Source organism: Nannospalax galili, unplaced genomic scaffold, assembly GCF_000622305.1.
Source record: "Nannospalax galili isolate Female #2095 unplaced genomic scaffold, S.galili_v1.0 scaffold23, whole genome shotgun sequence".
Taxonomy (NCBI): domain Eukaryota; kingdom Metazoa; phylum Chordata; class Mammalia; order Rodentia; family Spalacidae; genus Nannospalax; species Nannospalax galili.
This window is the reverse complement of record NW_008350771.1, coordinates 1,573,650-1,592,152: the sequence shown is the minus strand read 5'-3', so window position 1 is coordinate 1,592,152 and position 18,503 is coordinate 1,573,650. Positions and strand designations below refer to the sequence as shown.

The following is an 18,503-nucleotide window of genomic DNA, read 5'->3' as shown; positions in this document are numbered from 1 at the left end:
GTAACTCCAGTTCAGGAGATCTGATGCCCTCTTCTGACCTCTTCCAGCTTTGCAGGACCTGGGTGCACTTACATACATGCAAGCAAAACACTCACACACATAAAATAAATTTTAAAAAATAAAGATTTGAGCCGGGCGTGGTGGTGCACACCTTTAATCCCAGCACTCAGGAGGCAGAGGCAAGCGGATTTCTGTGAGTTCAAGGCCAGCCTGGTCCACATAGTGAGTTCCAGGATAGCTGGGGCTACAGGGAGACCCTGTCTCAAAAAGACCAAAAAAAAAAAAAAAAGATTTGAATGCAGACAGAAAAAAGAAAACATGAATCCTGGAGTTAAGTGGTAGGATAAGCATTTCAGGCAGAATGTGCAGTTGCAGACTTTAGCTAGCAGCATTTTTGATATGATCAAATTAGACCATTGAGAACAGTGTGGCTGGAGTGAGTGGCTGGGATGGGGATGATTGACAGTACTTGTCAGAGACAGTAGTTAGACATTTCTGCAGGGCTACGGAAAAAAAAGTAGCTATGAAAGCAGATTATTCCCAGAGAGACGGTTTGTTAACACTGTTGGGAGTGCAACATGGAGTTTAATAGAGCAACTCTTGGGCTGGGCACTGACTGCTCTTGCAGAGGACTGGGGTTCGATTGCCAGCACCCACATGGCATCTACAAACTGTCCTTAACTCCAATTCCAGGGGAATCCAAGCCCTCTTCTGACCTCCCCTGGCATTGCATGACACCGGTGCACTCACACACATGCAGGCAATATACTAGTACACATAAAATAAAAATAATAAATAAAATAATTTAAAAAATATAGAGGGGGCTGGGCCTGGTGGCACACACCTTTAATCCCAGCACTTGGGAGGCAGAGGCAGGCAGATCTCTGTGAGTTCAAGGCCAGCCCGGTCTACATAGTGAGTTCCAGGACACCTGGGGCTACAGGAAGACCCTGTATTAAAAAGACAAAAAAAAAAAAAAAAAAGAGGAACTCCATCTTTGTGACAGGACTCCTCCTCCCCTCCCCTTCCCCTCCCCTCCCCCCTCCTCTTCCTTCATCATCTGAGACAGGGTTTCACTATGTAGCCCAGGCTGGGCGCCAATTCATGATCCTCCTGCCTCACTCTCCTGACTGCTAGAATCACAGGCATGTGCCACCCTATCTGGTCCTCCTAGGCCGCAGTCTAGACAGCAGATGAAGGAAACATGTAGGGGTGTGTGAATGTTGCAATTCCTGTAGATAATCCACTATGCTGAGGCAGACTGGTCAAATATTCCACCTACTCCTTTGAGCTCAATCCACTGTTTGAAATTAGAAAAAGTAAGGTTAAATCTGGGAACTTTCCTCCTCCCTTGCTGCCACTAATTGTACTAATTGGTGAAATATGCTATGGGGAAAGAGCCCATGAACCCAGAAGGAAGCAGAAGATGATGGCTGGGTGCCATCCAGAATTGAATTTAAATGGCATTTACTAGCTGTGTGGCCCCAGGCAAGTCACTTTACCTTTTCCTGGTTTTGTTTGTTTGTTTGTTTGTTTTTAGACAAGTGCTAGGATTATAAGCAAGCACACCCCACCAGGACTGGAGAGATGGCTCAGCAGTCAAAAGCACTGTCTACTCTTGTAGAGGACCCAGGTTCAGTTCCCAGCACCCACATGGTAGCTAACAACCATCCATAACTCCAGTTCCACAGGATCTGACACCTCTTCTGACCTCTACAGGCATTGCAAAACAGAGGTGTACTTACATACAGGGGGCAATACACTCATACACAAAATAAAAATAATAAATAATAAATGTTTTTTAAAAACAAGCATACCCCACCATGCTCAGCTACTGATTATCTTTTAAAAATTAACCTTATTTCAAACTAACCTTATTTAACTTGATTTCTGCTAAAATTTGTATAAACATTGTCTTGCCTCAAAAGACATACATAACTCACTGGACTTTCTGCCTGAAATTAGAAAAAGATGCATCTATTGATTTAAAACGTCCTCCAATCATTTCAGCACTGAGCTCAGTGCTCACTGAATCATTTTGCTCAGTCTTGTGGGAGGAGAAAAGTTCTACCATGACCAGGGCCACCAAGATAAAAATCTGGACATTTCCAACTCTGTCTTCTCTCTCCTCCCTCCACTAGTTATCTCTAAATCATCCCATTTGTCCTGTCCTGTCCTCTCCTCTCTCCGCCCCCCTTCCCCTCCCCCTCTGTCTCAAAACAGGGTCTCAGGGGCTGTAGCTCCGTGGTAGAGTACTTGCCTCACAGGCATGACATCCTAGGTTCAATCCCTAGTAGATTTTATATATATATCCTGGGCTGGAGAGATGGCTCAGCGGTTAAGAACATTGACAATTCTTGCAGAAGACCCGGGTTTGAATCCCAGCACCCACATGGCAGCTAACAACACTCCGTAACTCCAGTTCCAGGGAATCCAATGGCCTCTCCTGACCTCCACAGGCATTGCATGACACAGGTGCACTCAACTACATGCAGGCAATACACGCATACACATAAAATAAAAATAATAAATAAAATACTAAAAAAAAAAAAATCCGAAAAGAAATGGAGTCTCATGTAGCCCAGGCTGGCCTCAAACTCACCGTGTAGCTGAGAACGACCTTCAACTCCTATTCCTCTTGCCTCTGCCTCCTGAAGGCTGGGACTTCAGGTGTGCACCACCACAATGCTAGGAATTTAACACAGGGCTTCATGTATCCACAGCAAACATTAAACAAATTGGCCTATGCCCTGGTCCATTTTATTTATTATGCCTTTTTAATGTTTGTTTATGTGTGTATTGCATGTGGGTACACATGTGCCATGGCACACATGTGGAGATCAGAAGAAAACTTGTGGAAATCTCTCCTTTCACCATGTGGGTTCCAAGGATTCAACTCATCAGGGTTGATAGCAGTCACCTTTACTCATTGAGCCATCTTGCTGGCCTTTCATTATGCCTTTTATTAGCATATATGAATTATACATAATAATGGGTTTCATTATGACACTTTCATACACATAAACAATGTATTTTGGTTGTAGTTATACATATCCCATCACCTTCTCGTGCGCCCCCATTGACCTTCCTCTACTTAACTAGTCCTCATCCACTTTCATGTCTTTTTTTTCAATGACCTAATGAGTTTCATTAGGGTTGTTTACAGGAACAGGGAGGGAGGCTGGTTACAGGAGCACAGGCACCTCATCAGTGGCTTATCCAGTTGAAGGAATTGTCTCTCCTTCCCCTATTAACCATGAATGGTCTATAAATCCTCAGGAAGGGGTGGAGCCTTTTGAGCCACTCCCACTATGACAGGATGGGTGCAATCTTGTGCAGATCTTGTATCAGTAAGCACAATTGCTATGAGTTCAAGAGTTCATGTGGTACCCTGATGTCAGCCTTCCCCACCACCTCCTCCTCAGCTCTTATAGTTTTTCCATCCCATCTTCCATGATGTTCCCTGAGCTCTGGAGGGAGAAATATAGATGCCACATTTATAGATGAGCAGTCACTTATTTTCATCACCTTTTTTTGTTTTTTGTCTCCCTGTAGCCTCAGCTCACTATGTAGACCAGGCTGGCCTTGAACTCACAGAGATCTGCCTGCCTCTGCCTCCCAAGTGGGGGAGACTACAGACATGCACCATGACTCCCGGCTTATTTTCATCACTTTGACCAGTTATGAATCTCGGAAGTTACTGCTACTCATTGCAAAAAAAAAAAAAAAAGTTTCTCTGCCCAAAGCTGACAGCAGCACTAATCTACGGGCACAAGCATAGCTATTTCAAAGGCAATTTGACTGACACATCTGACATAATGAAGTCCATTTAGGGAAACAACAGCAGTGGTTTCTCCCACTAGGGCTTATGACCTTCCAAGCAATAGGCTTTTTTTTTTTTTTTTAACTTGGTTTACAGTGCCAGATGTGAATTCCCTCCTGTGGAACAGACCTGAAAGCATTAATGGTTACTCCGAGTAACACACTTGCCACTATTGCACCAGTGGGGATATCCTGCCTTTCTAGTCTGTAGTGTTACATGCAAAGTTCACAGATGACTTTGTTTAAGAGTGAGCTTCACCTTCCCGGCCTGGAGAGATGGTTCAGCGGTTAAGAGCACTCGCTGTTCTTGCAGAGGACACAGTTCCAGGATTCTCCAACACCCTCTTCTGACCTCTGCAGGCATTACACAACACAGGTACACTTACATACATGCAGGCAATACACTCATACATATAAAAAATAAGAAAAAAAATTAAATGATTCACTTTTTTTTTTGTCTTTTGAGGCAGGGTCTCCTTGTATCCCCAGCTGGCCTGGAACTCACTATGTAGACCAGGCTGTCCTCGAACTAAGATCTGCCTGCCTCTGCCTCCCAAGTGCTGGGATTAAAGGTATATGCCATCACGCCCGGCAAGGATTCACCTTTTAAAAGCTTTTCAAAGGGGCTGGAAAGATGGCTCAGTGGTTAAGAGCACTGACTGCTCTTGCAGAGGACCGAGGTTTGATTTCCAGCACCCACATAGCAGCTATGAAGTGTCCTTAACTCCAGTTCCAGGAGAATCTGAAGCCCTCTTCTGACCTCCATAGCATTGCATGACGTGGGTGCACTCACATACAAGCAGGTAATACACTCATACACATAAAATAAAAATAACAAATAGAATATTTTTTAAAAAAGCTTTTCAAGGGCCAGATGTGGTGTTGCATGCCTTTAATCCCAGCACTCAGGAGGTAGAGGCAGGCAGATCTCTATGAGTTCCAGGCCAGCATAGAGATGGGAGGCCCTGTCTCAAAAAGACCAAAAAAAATGCTTTTCTACATTATTTATTTGTGTATGGTATGTATGTGTGCACACACAAGTGCACATGTGAAGGTCAGAGGATAACCTGCAGGAATCAGTTCTCTCCTGTTCTGTGGGTCCTGGGTGTTCTGTGGGTGCTGGGGATTGAACTCAGGTATTCAGGCTTCAAAGAAAGCACTTTACCCACCAAACCATCTTGATGGTCCTATTTTTTACTTTATTTGTAATTTTTGACTTATGTATTTTAAAATGTATTTATTTATATTATTTTTGTGAATGTTCTACGTACATGTAAGTGCACTACATGCATGCAAACCCGAGGAGGCCGAAAGATCAGACCCTTGGACAGACTGTTGTCAGCCACCAAGCTGGGAACTGAACTGCGGTCCTCTGCAAGAGCATCAAGTGCTCTTAACCACTGAGCCATCTCTCCAGCCCCAGAATTATTTCTTACTCGTGTGTGTGTGCGTGCGTGCGTGCGTGTGTGTGTGATGCAGTGTCTCATGTGTCATAGGATAGCTGGCTTTATATAGAAAGGATAACCTTGATTTTTTTTTTACCTTGCAGTGCTAAGAATTGAATTTAGAGTCTCACTCGTGATAGACAAGCACTGAACTATAATCCAAACCACAATGCTGATCTTCTGATCCTCCTGCCCCTAAGGTCCCAGTATTGGCATGTGCTACCACGCCCACTTTATGTGGTGCTGCATGATTCTGTGATGTTGCACATTTGTGAAGTGCTAGGGATCAAACCCAAGGCCCTTTGCAAGCTTGGAAAGAACTATACCAACCGAGCTATGGCCCCAGCCCTCCTCTTATTCCTTCTCACTTCAAATTCTATATATTCATCCTACTTAACTCATTGTCTTTCTGTAAATGTTGTTCCCATTGCCTAGGATTCCTTTTTACTTCAAGTTACTTTAAATGAATTTTTAAAATTTATTATTCTTTTTTTTTTATGTGTATGCATGTATTGCCTGCATGTAGGTAAGTGCATCCATGTCGTGCAATGCCCACGGAAGTCAAAAGAGGCTGTCAGATCCCCTGGGGCTGGAGTTACGGACAGTTGTTGGCTGCCATGTGGGTGCTGGGATTTGAACCCTGGTCCTCTGGAAGAACAACCAGTGTTCTTAACTGCTGAGCCATCTCTCCAGCCCCCTAGTTCAAGTTACTTTAGGAATTAATCAGAAGAATCCCTGTTGCCCCAGGATGGGCAGAGTATCCTGCTTGCTTCCAAAACAGCTGAGTTGTTTGAATCGCATTGCTCTGTTGAATCAAATTTCATGGCATTTTCTCCTTAGTTTAATTTTCTATTTACTTAAACTTGCTGGTAAACTCTTTTAAAGGCAGAAACAGAGTTAACACTTAAATGAAGCTGGGTGCAGTGGTGCATGCCTGTAATCCCAGCTCTTGGAAGGGAGAGGCAGGAGAATCACTGAAAGTTTGAGGCTAGCCTGGTCTACAAAGCCAGTTCCAGGATGGCTAGGGCTACGTAGCCAGACCATTTCTAAAAACAAATAAACTTAAACGAATGTATAGGGCATAGCAAACTTTGAAGAAATGTTCAATAATAGCTGTGTATGGTAGTATACTCTTGTAATCCCAGCACTCAGGAGGCTGAAAAAAAAGATCACATCTTCTAGTGTAGCCTGGGCTACAGAGCAAGACCCTGTTTCAAACAAAACAAAACGAGAAGGAAAAGGATGGAGCTGGAGAAATGCCTCAGCAGTTAAGAGCACCGGCTGCTCTTGTGGAGGACTCACGATCAGTTCCCAGCACCCACATGGTGGCTCACAACTGCCTGTAACTCCAGTTTCAGGGGATCCAATGCCCTCTTCTGGTCTCCATGAGCACTGCATGTGTGTGGCACACATATATACATGCAAAGCACTCACACACAAAGGAAGAAACAGGTGTATTACAGATCAGAGCAAGGATCCAAAGCTAGAAGTGGCAAGAGAGTGTATAGGCATGAAGAAGGGTCGGACATCAGCTGCTCACACTTGAGTCCCAGACCCTGCACTCTGTCCCGTGTTATTTAACAAATGTTGCTTAAGTTTCCTCACTGGTAAAATTATAGAGTCAACAGTTAAATAAATTTGGATGTGATGGTTCGCATCTATAATCCTAGTGCTTGAGAAGCTGAGGCAGGAGGACTGCCCTGAGTTTAAGGTCAGCCTGGGTAACATAGTGAGTTCCAGGCCAGGTTAGGCTACAGTGTGAGTCACTATCTTCCAAAATTATTTTTATTCCCAGAATTTTTTAAATGAATACTGAATTTCTTGGTGCCCTCTTTAGTGTGCACTCCACTTGAGTGCCTCATTTTCCTTACACTAATCCCTTTCCTGTCTGTCTCTTAAGTTTTTGACATATTTACAGAGTTCGATAAATATTTGTTGAATTTAAATTTTATTATTAATTAATTAACTAATTTTGGTCTTTTTGAGACAGGGTCTCCCTGTAGCCCCAGCTGTCCTGGACTCACTATGTAGACCAGGCTGGCCTTGAACTCACAGAGATCTGCCTGCCTCTGCCTCCCGAATGCTGGGATTAAAGGCGTGCACCACCATGCCCAGCTTATTTATTTTATGTGTATATATGTGTGCCTGAATGTACATATGTGCCCCACATGCATTCAAGTGCCCTCAGAGGCCAGAAGAGGAAATCAGATCCAAGTGAAAGTGGAGTTATACCTGGTTGTGAGCAGCTGGATGTGGGTGCTAGAAGCCAAACCTAGGTCCTCTGAAAGAGCAAGTGCTCTTAACCACTGAGTCATCTCTCTAGCCCCTATTATTATAATATTATTAATCTTTTTGGTCTTTTTGAGATGGTCTCCCAGTAGCTCCACCTGGCCTGGAACCCACTATGTAGACCAGCCTGGCCTTGAACTCATAGAGATTCTCCTGCCTCTGCCTCCCAAGTGCTGGCACTAAAGGCATGTGCCACCATACCCAGCCATTCCTCTATTATTTAAAAATTAGAGGGGAGGATTGAAACAGGGTCTCTCTGTAGCCTCAGCTGGCCTAGAACTCAGCTATGTAGCCCACAGTGGCGTTGAACTCACAGAGATCCTCCTGCCTCCACTCCCAAGTGCTGGGATTAAAAGTGTGCACCACCATGCCCAGCTTTCACTTTATTTTTATTTATTAATAATCAATTATTATTTATTATTTTTATTTATTTATTTTGAGACAGGGTCTCTCAGCAGCACCAGCTAGCCTGGAACTTGCTATGCAGACCAGGCTGGCCTCGATCTCATAGAGGTCCCCCTGCTTCTACCTCCTGAGTACTGAGACTAAAGGTGTGTACCACCATTACTGGTTTACCTGCCTTTATTCTTGAGAACAGGTCTCACAATGTCATTCAAGCTGGCCTTGAGAAAGTCCCTGCTTGAGAGACATACCCTCCTTGTCTCAGCCTCCTGAGTAGCTGAGACTACAGATTCTCAGACTCAGATTATGCCTGGTCTCCTACATTTTTAAAAATTGTGGTAGGTACAATTTGAACAAGTTTGTGGTTGCTTGGCATTAAATGTAGGGCCTTCCTTGCATATGCTAGGCAAGTGCTCTACCACTGAAGCCTTTCTCCAGACCCTTAAACAAACACAGACAAATACTAAGTGTACTGCTGAGGTCCCTAACTGTTCTTAAGGTCATGCTTAGCAGGGCAGCGCATCATCCCCTAGCGCTTCAGGCATCCCAGAGATGGCTCTGCCTTATGACCTTCTCAGCGGCTGTTTCCCAAGCTCATTTGCACGCAAAGCACACACACACACACACACACACACACACACACACACACACAGCGGCTGAGTTCAAACTTTAAGCAGTATCTCTTCAATCAGTTTCAAGAAGTCTGATAAAAACATACCCACGTAGAAGTTGGAAAAACAAAACAAAACAGAACACATTATCCTAGAGGCGGTGTATGACGCAAATATCCGCGCAACCTCCAGGAGGTCCACTCTAGAACAGCAAGCCCTGAATCGCGCGCAGACGCTGCTGCTAGCCTCCGGGTGGGGCGTGCGGGGGGGCGCTTTCCCTTGCCCTCTCGGCACCCTTACAGTGCTGGGCTGAGGTTTCCGGGACTTCCGCTTTCTACCGGAAATGCAGAAGGGAGTGTGTGGGGGTGGTCGCGCTGGTCTGGCCCTGCCAGGATTAGAGAACCCTGAGCTCGCGGAGGGTGGTCGGGATTCCGAGTCACGGGGCTGCACGGGTGGGTGTGCGAGAAGCTGGCGCGTGCACAGGGGCGAGAGCCTGCTGTGAACGCACATGACCTGACTCGGTACCGGGACCTGTGCGGTTGGTCTGATCACAGGCCTCAGCAGTGCTGGCTTGAAAACGTGTTTTCAGAAATGCCATTGCCCATTCTAGTCAGACCCGCTTCCCTCCATGACGTCATGCGTAAAAATGATCGATAGACGGGCCCTTTAGTCAGTTTCTGGTACTTTGGTTTTAGTTTTGTTGAGACGGCATCACTGTACTGTCCTGGCAAGCCTGGCTTTGAACTTAAAGCAGCCTTCCTGTCACCGCCTGGGACTGCAGGTGTGTCCATCTCGCCTCGTTTTATTTTTGGAAATTGGGCCTCTCTGTGTAGCCCAGGCTAACTTTTCACTACTTTTGAATGCGGTTTGTACATCCATTGTCTCATTTGAGTAGCACAAGGGGGTTATATATCACTGGCCTTTAAAAATTAATTTTTATTTTACGTGTATGAGTGTGTTGCTTGTATGTGTGTGAGTGCACCGGTGTTGTGCAATGCCTGCAGAAGTCAAGAGGGCGTAGGTCCCCCTGGAACTGGAGTTGGGAACGGTTGTTAGCAATCAGGTGGGTGCTGGGAATGGAATCCTGGTCCTTAGCAAGAACAACCAGTGCTCTTAAGTGCTGACCCATCGCTCCAGCCCCGCTGGCCATTTTTTTTTTTTTTTTTTTTTATAAGAACAAGACAGTAGGTTCCAGAGTAAGAGGTGACAGACTTCTTGAAGATAACCTTTGAGAGTTTCAGAACTTGAGACTTGAGGGTATGGTCAGATCTTTTTATGTCTGTGTCATCTACCTCAGTTTTCCAAACTAGCTGTATAAGCAAATGCTCAAAAAGTTTGGAATGAATGAGTCTTGATTGCAGGAGGCCCATGGCCCAACATATCTGCTGTGTCTCTCTACACTCCAACCTATAAGCAAGTGTAATTTTTCTAGGTGTATCCTGTGCTTACCCGATTGGGAGGTCCGTGTTCATTTCTGTTGTCTTCCACCTAATCACAGTCGTCATGGAGGCACCTCCAGTTACCATGATGCCAGTCACTGGGGGCGCCATTAACATGATGGAGTACCTACTGCAGGGTAAGTGAGCCAGGCAGCTTGGATTGCCACCTTGCTTTTTTCCTTTTTTTTTTTCTGATCAGCTTCCTCGAGATGCCTTACACAAAGGCAGCTGCACAATTTATGACACTGGATAAGTAACTTATGTTTTTAAAAAATCAGAATGGCCAGGCGTGGTGGCGCACGCCTTTAATCCCAGCACTCGGGAGGCAGAGGTAAGTGGATCTCTGTGAGTTCAAGGCCAGCCTGGTCTACATAGTGGTTCCAGGACAGCTGGGGCTACAGGGAGACCCTGTCTCAAAAAGACAAAAAAAAAAAAAAAAAAAAAAATTGGAATGAGGGGCTGGAGAGATGGCTCAGCAGTTAAGAATACTAGTTCTTGCCGGGCGCGGTGGCTCATGCCTTAATCCCAGAACTTGGGAGACAGAGACAGGTGGCTCTTTGGGAGTTCAAGGCCAGTCTGGTCTACATAGTGAGTTCCAGGACAGCTGGGGCTACAAGAAGACCCTGTCTCAAAAAAAGACAAAAAAAAAAAAAGAATACTGGTTCTTGCAGAAGACCCGGGTTCGAATCCCAGCACCCACATGGCAGCTAACAACTGTTGGTAACTCCAGTTCCAGGGGATCCAACAGCCAACAGCCTCTTCTGATCTCCACAGGCATTGCACACGGGTGCACATGCAGGCAATACACACATACACATAAAATTTTTTTTTCAAAAAAGTTTTTAAAAGAATTAAATATTGGAATGAGCTGAGCATGGTGGTACAGTGCCTTTAAAAGTCCCAGCACTTGGGAGGCAGAGACAGGTAGATCTCTGTGAGTTCGAGGCCAGCCTGGTCTATATAATGAGTTCCAGGTCAGCTGGGACTACAGGGAGATCCTGTGTCAAAAAGACCAAAAAAAAAAATTGGGATGAGGAGACTATAGAGATGGCTTGGTGGTTAAGAGCAGGTACTATTGCATAGGACTCCATTTTAGTTCCCAGCACCCACATTGGGTGGCTCACAACTATCTCTAACTACAGCTCCAGAATCTAATGCCTCTGGCTTCTGCAGACCCCTGTACATCAGAACACACTTGCACATACAGCCCCCGTAATTTTAAAAAAGTCATAAAAAATAAATTTTTAAAAATTAGGAAAAGGGGGCTAGAGAAATGGCTCAGCAATTAAGAACACTGACTGTTCTTGCAGAAGACCAGTCCATGGGATCCGATAGCCTCTTCTGTCTTCCTTGGGCATTGCACAACACAGGTGCACTTACCTACATGCATGCAATACATGCATACACATAAAATAAAAATAATTTTTTTAAATTAATTATTTAAATTTTTTTTTTTGTCTTTTTGAAGCAGGTTCTCTGTGTAGCCCCAACTGTCCTGGAACTCACTATGTAGACCAGGCTGGCCTTGAACTCACAGAGATCCGTCTGCCTCTGCCTCCCAAGTGCTGGGACTACAGGCGTGCGCCACCATACCTGGCTAGCTTTTATTTTTAATGCACTTGACATTATTGTTTGTTAGCTCTCTAGACTCGTTTGTTCAGATGGGTTCTCACTGTATAACCCAAGCTGACCTCAAATTTATGGTCCTCCCACCTGAGCCTTATGGTTTCAGGTGTGCACAGCAGATCTCTACAACTTTTTCTTTTTCTTTTTGTTTTTTTGAGATAGGGGCTTACTGTGAAGCCCTGGCTGACCTCAAGTGTCTGGTCTCATAGGCATGCACTACCACACACTTTTCATCTTGAAAATTGAAACTCTGTATTTATTAAATGCTAATTTCCCCTGTCTCCTACTCCTAGCCCTTACTGACCACCTTTGTTTCCTGTATTAACTATTGACATGCCTCATATGAGTGAAATAATTGGTTTTGTGACTGGTTATTTCACTTTGCATTATGCCCTTGAGATTCATTCTACCACCATGGGACAGAATTTGGTTCTTGACAGGGTTTCCTCTATAGCCCCATCTGGTCTGGAACTCACTATGTAGACCAGGCTGGCACTGAACTCACAGAGATCCTGCCTCCCGAGTCCTGGGACTAAAGGTATTAAAGGCATGTGTCACCACACTGTTCTTTTTTTTTTTAACCAATGTCTCAGCCCAGGCTAACTGGTTAGCCAAGGATAACTTTGAACTTCTTGCCTTAGCCTCCTAAGTGCTTGGATTATAGGCATGAGCTATCACACCTAACTAGAATGTGTCTTTTGTTGAAGGTTTGTGTTAGCATTATTATATCAATATTTATTCATATTACTATGTATATCAGTAATCTTTTGCTTTTTATTACTCAGTAGTATACTACCATATGAGTATAAATATATAAATATACCACAGTGTATTGATCCATCCTGCTGTGGGGCTGGTCACCTGGTCTGTTTCTGGGTTTTTTGTTTTTTTTTTTTAAATTTTATGTGTGTGTATTGCCTGCATGTAGGTAAGTGCGCCCATGTCATGCAATGCCCACAGAGGACAGAAGAGGCTGTCAGATCCCCTGGAACTGGAGTTACAGACAGTTGTTAGCTGCCATGTGGGTGTTGGGATCCAAACTAGGGTCTTCTGCAAGAACAGCCAGTGTTCTTAACCACTGAGCCATCTCTCCAGCCCCATTTCTGGTTTTTAACTACTTTGACAACAGCTGCTATGAACATTCTTACAAGTCTTTTGTGAACAGCTTCTCTTTTTCTCTTGGGTAGAATTAATTACTGAGTTTGATAACTACTCCTTGAGTTAAACTTAGTGACTTCAGAGAGATGACTCATATCTTTTAAAAAATGATGATAAAAGCTGGGCGTGGTGGCGCACACCTGTAGTCCCAGCACTTGGGAGGCAGAGGCAAGCAGATCTCTGTGAGTTCAAGGCCAGCCTGGTCTACGTAGTGAGTTCCAGGACAGCTGGGGCTACAGGGAGACCCTGCTTCAAAAAGACCAAAAAAAAAAAAAAAAAAAAAAGAAAAAAGGGGAAAAAGGGGGGCATGGTGGCACATGCCTTTAATCCCAGCATTCAGGAGGCAGAGGCAGGCAGATCTCTGTGAGTTCTAGGCCAGCTGGGCTACATAGTAAGATCCTGTCTCAAAAAACAAAAAAGATGCTGTTCGTGGTGGCCCATGCCTGTAATCCTGGCTCTTGGGAGTCTGAGGCATGGGAATTGCTGTGAGTTCAAGGCTAACTTGGGCTGTATAGTGAATTCTAGTGGACTAAACCATGTTGGCTACAGAAGGGGATCCTGTCAAAAAATAAAAAAGATGCTGGGTGTAGTGGCAACACACCTTTTGTCTCAGCACTTGGGAGGCAGAGGCAGTCTGATCTCTGTGAGATTGAGGCCAGCCTGGTCTACAAAGTTCCAGGACAAAGTTTGTTCAGGACAAAGTTCCAGGACAGCTGGGGCTGCATGGAGACCCTGTCTCAAACCATAAAACAAAACAAAAAAACTAAAACATTGGCCAGGCATGGTAGCACAGCCCTTTAATCCCAGTACTCAAGAAACAGGAGGATCTCTGAGTTCAAGGCCAGCCTGCTCTGCATAATTCCAGACTATATAGTGAGACACTGTCTGAAGGAAACAAAGACACAAAACAAAAATAAGTAAAAATGATTATGATACTACCTTATTTGTGTTTATTTTGTTAAGATTCGTTTATTTTATTTTTAATGTGAATGAGTGTTTTGCCTGCATGTAAGTGCACCATGTTCATGCCTAGTGCCTCTGGAAGCCAGACATTATCACATCCCCTAGAACTGGAATTATGGACAGGTGTGAACTGCCATGTGGGTGGGGGGAGCCGAGTCTGGGTCATCTGCAAGAGCAGTAAGTGCTCTTAACCAGCCCAGGTTTTTTTGGGGGGTGGAGGGGGTGTGAGACAGGGTCTCCTTGTAATCCCAGCTGGCCTGGAAGTCGATATGTAGACGAGGCTGGCCTTGAACTCACAGAGATCCACCTGCCTCTGCCTCCGGAGTGCTGGGATTAAAGGCATGCGCCACCACGCCTAGGTTTTGGGTTTGTTTTGTTTTTTTTCACATGCTGGTTAATGAACCTAAAGCCTTGCACATGCAAGGCAAGTGATCTACCACTGAGCTGTACCTGCAGCCCTTTTTCTTTTTTTCTTTTTTCTTTTTGACTTTAAGAGTCTTGCTTAGTTGCCAGGCTGACCTTGAGCTTGCTGTATAGCCCTGGCAGGCCCTGAACACGCTATCTTTCTGTTTTGGACTCTGATAGCTAAGATTACAGGCCTGGGCCACCAGACTCTTCTGAGTTATTGTTTCTGAGTCTCTACTCTGTACCTCAAGTGTTTTGCCTACTTACTTAAATCTTGCAACAGCCTATAAGGTGTTTATTAGCTCTATCCTAAAGATCAGAAAACATGTAAGGACCCAAGTGAAAAAAACTTGAGACCTAGAGAGGGTGCTGCTTTTTAGGAGGCCACACAGTGTATATTTGGTAGACGAATTTAGGCAATTTAAAATTATTTTTTCAAAGATTTATTTTTAATTATATGTATTTGTGTGTGTGTATATATAGGTTAAGTACATGAGGGGTCTCTACAGAGGTCAGAAGAAGGTATTGAGTTCCCTGGAGCTGGAGTTACAGGCAGTTGTGGGCCACCTGACATGGGTGCTGGGAATAGAGCTCAGGTCCTCTGGAGGAAGCAAGTGCTTTTAACCACTGAGCCAGCTCTCCAGTCTGTTTATTTTATTTTACGAGTAAGAGTGTTTTGCCTGCATGTATGTAAGCATACCATGTACGTGCAGTGCTCACAGAGACCAGAAAAGGGCGACAGAGCCCCTGAAACTGGAGTTACTGACAGTTGTTAGCTGCTGTGTGGGTGCTGGGAACCAAACCTGGGTCCTCTGCAAGAGCAGCCAGTGCTCCCTTTTTTGAGGGGCTGGGGGGACACAAGGTTTCACGCTGTATGTAGTTTGAGCACGCCTGGAAATCTGCAGCCCAGGCTGACTTTAAACCTGCAGCAATCTTGCCTCAGTGTCAGGAGTGCCATAATGCCTGGTTAGTAGCACAGTTTTGTCATTTACCTTTTTTATTTTTATTTTTTGTAATGCTAAGGACTGAACCCAGGGCCTTATGCATACTAAACAAGCGAGTACTGTACCACTGAGATATATCCCCCAGCCCAACAACTATTTTTATTTTGGTGAAGGGTGTTCGGATAGGTCTCACTGTGTAGCTCTAGGTAGCGTGGAATTTGCTCTTTGTAGACCAAGCTGACCTTGAACTCAGAGATATCCACCTGCCTCTTTCTCCCTGGTGCTGGGATGAAAGGCCTGCACCACCATACCTGGCTCCTAACAACTATTTAACTGATCAAGCCCAGGGCCTTACATCTTGAACATATGTTCTGCCTCTGAGCTACACCCCAACCACAATTATATATTTCCAGAAAATGAAATTCTATCACTTAAGGAAAAAATACAAAATGTCCTTTTCATGTAATATATTTAAGAACAATAAATATATTATTTATTGGGCTGTGGGCTGACAATGGCTCAGTGGGTAAGGGTGCTTGCTGCCAAGTCTGACAACTGGAGTTTAATCCTTGCGGCCCACATAGTGGAAGGAGAGGATCCCATAAGTTGTCCTCTGATCTGTGTGTGTGCCAGATACAAACGCAAATAAGTAAATGTAAAATAGGAAATGTATACATAAACTCCCATGGATTACTCCTGTGCTTTATGGAATAATGCATTGAACTGGTTTTTTGTTTGTTTAAGCTTTTGCTAATTCCATGACCCAGAATGACAGCTCAGACTCAGTGGTGCTTTTTCCTCTTCAGGAAGTGTTTTGGATCACAGTTTGGAAAGCCTCATCCACCGCCTTCGTGGTCTGTGTGACAACATGGAGCCTGAGACTTTCCTGGATCATGAAATGGTATTCCTCCTTAAGGGCCAGCAGGCCAGCCCCTTTGTTCTCAGGGCACGGCGCTCCATGGACAGGGCAGGGTCACCTTGGCATCTGCGCTACCTGGGACAGCCAGAGATGGGGGACAAGAACCGTCACGCCCTGGTTCGGAACTGTGTGGATATTGCCACATCTGAGAACCTCACGGATTTCTTGATGGAAATGGGCTTCCGTATGGACCATGAGTTTGTTGCCAAGGGACACTTATTCCGGAAGGGCATCATGAAGATTGTGGTGTACAAGATTTTCCGCATCCTGGTCCCAGGGAACACAGACAGCACAGAGGCCCTGTCACTCTCCTATCTTGTAGAATTAAGTGTTGTTGCACCAGCCGGGCAGGACATGGTTTCTGATGACATGAGAAACTTTGCTGAGCAGCTCAAACCTCTGGTTCACCTAGAAAAAATAGACCCCAAAAGGCTTATGTGATTATGAAGGTCTGTCCACCCTGGAGGCCTGTCTTCACCTATTAGACAAAAGGTGTTACAAATGCCCCATTTCACCACAGCCAGCCAGGCAGATTTTGTCCTGGAAGAAGGAAGAGAGAATTGAGTTCTTTCGCTGTTTCCTTCATATGGTGATTTCACCTTCATGACGGCCTTTTAAAATTAATGGTCTAGAATAACATGGAGAATTTGTCCAAGCCCCTCTGCCCAAAGTGTAGAAACTAGATTAAATTAGCTTTTGGAAAGAAAACTCTCCCTGGGCTTGGGGGATGGCTCGGTTATAAGCACTTGCTGCTGTTGCGGAGGACCCAGGCTTAGTTCCTAGCTAATAACATCTGTAACTGCAGGTTAGGAAGATCAGACGCCTTCTTCTGACCTCGCTGGACACCTGTCCACAGGTGATACATATAAATTTAAAAGAAACTCGTTGTTTTGCCTTTTTTCTTTGCTTTCGTTTTAGTTTTTAGTGTTTTCCTCTTTTGTTTTTTATGGGTTTTTGTTTGTTTTGACATTTGTATATAAGGTTTATGACAGTGTGAGCTTATGTTGTATGATAATAAAGGTTCTAGAAATGCTTATAGTTCTGATCCTTATTTATTTATTTGATTTTTTTGAGACAGGGTCTTCCTGTAGCCCCAGCTGGACTGGCGCTCACTATGTAGACCAGGGTGGCCTCAATCTTACAGAGATTCACCTGCCTCTGCCTTTAAATTGTATTGTTATTGTGTATGTTTGCTTGGAGTTGGGGGGGTCTGGGTTGGGGGCAGTGACACGGGATGGACACCTATGGAGGCCAGAGGCCTCCCTGGGACCCATGTGGTAGAAAAGAAAACCTGCAAATTGTCCTCTGACTTCCACATACTTGCAGTGACACTGTACCGCTCCACACACTGAATGAATGAATGTAATGAAGTTTGTTCCTTTTTCTTTCTTTTTTTTTCTTTTGTTGGGAGTGTTTAAGACAGTATCTGTAGCCCCAGCTAGCCTGAAACTTGCTATATAGACCAGGCTGACCTAAATCTCACAAAGATCTACTTGCCTCTGCCTCCTGAGTGCTGAGATTTAAAAGCATGTACCACCAGGCCAGGCCTTTTTTTTATTTTTCAAGAAAATATTCTGTCTTCTTCCTTATTTATTTGGATTTTTTTTAAGGAGCCCATGCTCCTATAAATAATCCTTTACCAGGATCCTAATGAAGCAAACTTTTTTTTTTTTTTTTTTTTTTGAGACAGGGTCTCACTCTAGCCCCAGCTGGTCTGTACTCATTATGTAGACCAGACTGGCCTTGAACTCAACAACTTTATCCACCTGCCTCTGCCTCCTGAGACCTGGGACTAAAGGCATGTGCCACCATGCCTGGCTGGTTCATTTATTTTTAACTTACACTTATTTCTGTGTATGTGTGTGCATGCCACAGTGTGGGTTTAGTAAAGGTTGGAGGGCAACTTTCTTTTCTACCATGTGAGGCCTAAGGATTGAACTGAGGTCATCAAACTTGGCAGCATGCCAGTGAGCCATCTTGCCAGCCCCATTCTACCATACCTTTTGTCTTTGAGACAGTCTCACAATGTGGCCCTGGCTGGCTTGGAACCGGCTATTAGACCAAGCTGGCTTCGAGCTCACAGAGATCTTCCTTAAAGGTGAGTACCAGCACGGCTGGCTCCCTTTCTGAGCTAAAGCCTCTGAGCCTGAACCTTAAAGTTTCATCTGGACAGGCTGGACAGGTAGGCCCCTAGCTCTGCCTATCATTGCCTTCCAGTGCTGGGGTTGCAGAAACAAGCCACCACCAGGGTGTTGGAATCCAAACTGAGGTTTCCATACAACACAGCAAACTTTTCCCACTGAACCATCTCTCCCCAGCTCTGATCTTTATCCTACAACTTTGTGGAAAGGCAAATCAGAGCTTGCTAGGCAAGCACTCTGCCACTGAGCTACAGCCCCAGTCCCTTTTAATTATCTTTGATAGGTTTTGGGCTTTTTTGTTTTCTTTTTTTCAGTATATGAGTGTATTACCTGTATATG

At 44.6% G+C, this 18,503-nt stretch overlaps 1 protein-coding gene across 3 annotated transcripts; it reads left to right on the top strand.

Moving 5' to 3' along the window:
• Nucleotides 1-8,895: 8,895 nt before the first annotated feature.
• On the top strand, nt 8,896-17,061 carry Med18 (mediator complex subunit 18). 3 transcript variants are annotated; one of them, XM_029570861.1, is made up of 4 exons: nt 8,915-9,021; nt 9,265-9,350; nt 10,002-10,145; nt 15,911-17,061. In XM_029570861.1, exons 3-4 carry the CDS (start codon nt 10,073-10,075, stop codon nt 16,462-16,464), a joined length of 627 nt encoding a protein of 208 aa, XP_029426721.1. In that variant the 5' UTR covers nt 8,915-9,021; nt 9,265-9,350; nt 10,002-10,072; the 3' UTR covers nt 16,465-17,061. The 3 variants fall into 3 exon arrangements, with proteins under 3 accessions (XP_008846178.1, XP_029426720.1, XP_029426721.1); XM_008847956.3 differs by having other exon boundaries at nt 8,896-9,350; XM_029570860.1 differs by lacking the exon at nt 9,265-9,350 and having other exon boundaries at nt 8,903-9,021.
• The last annotated feature ends 1,442 nt before the right edge of the window (nt 17,062-18,503 follow it).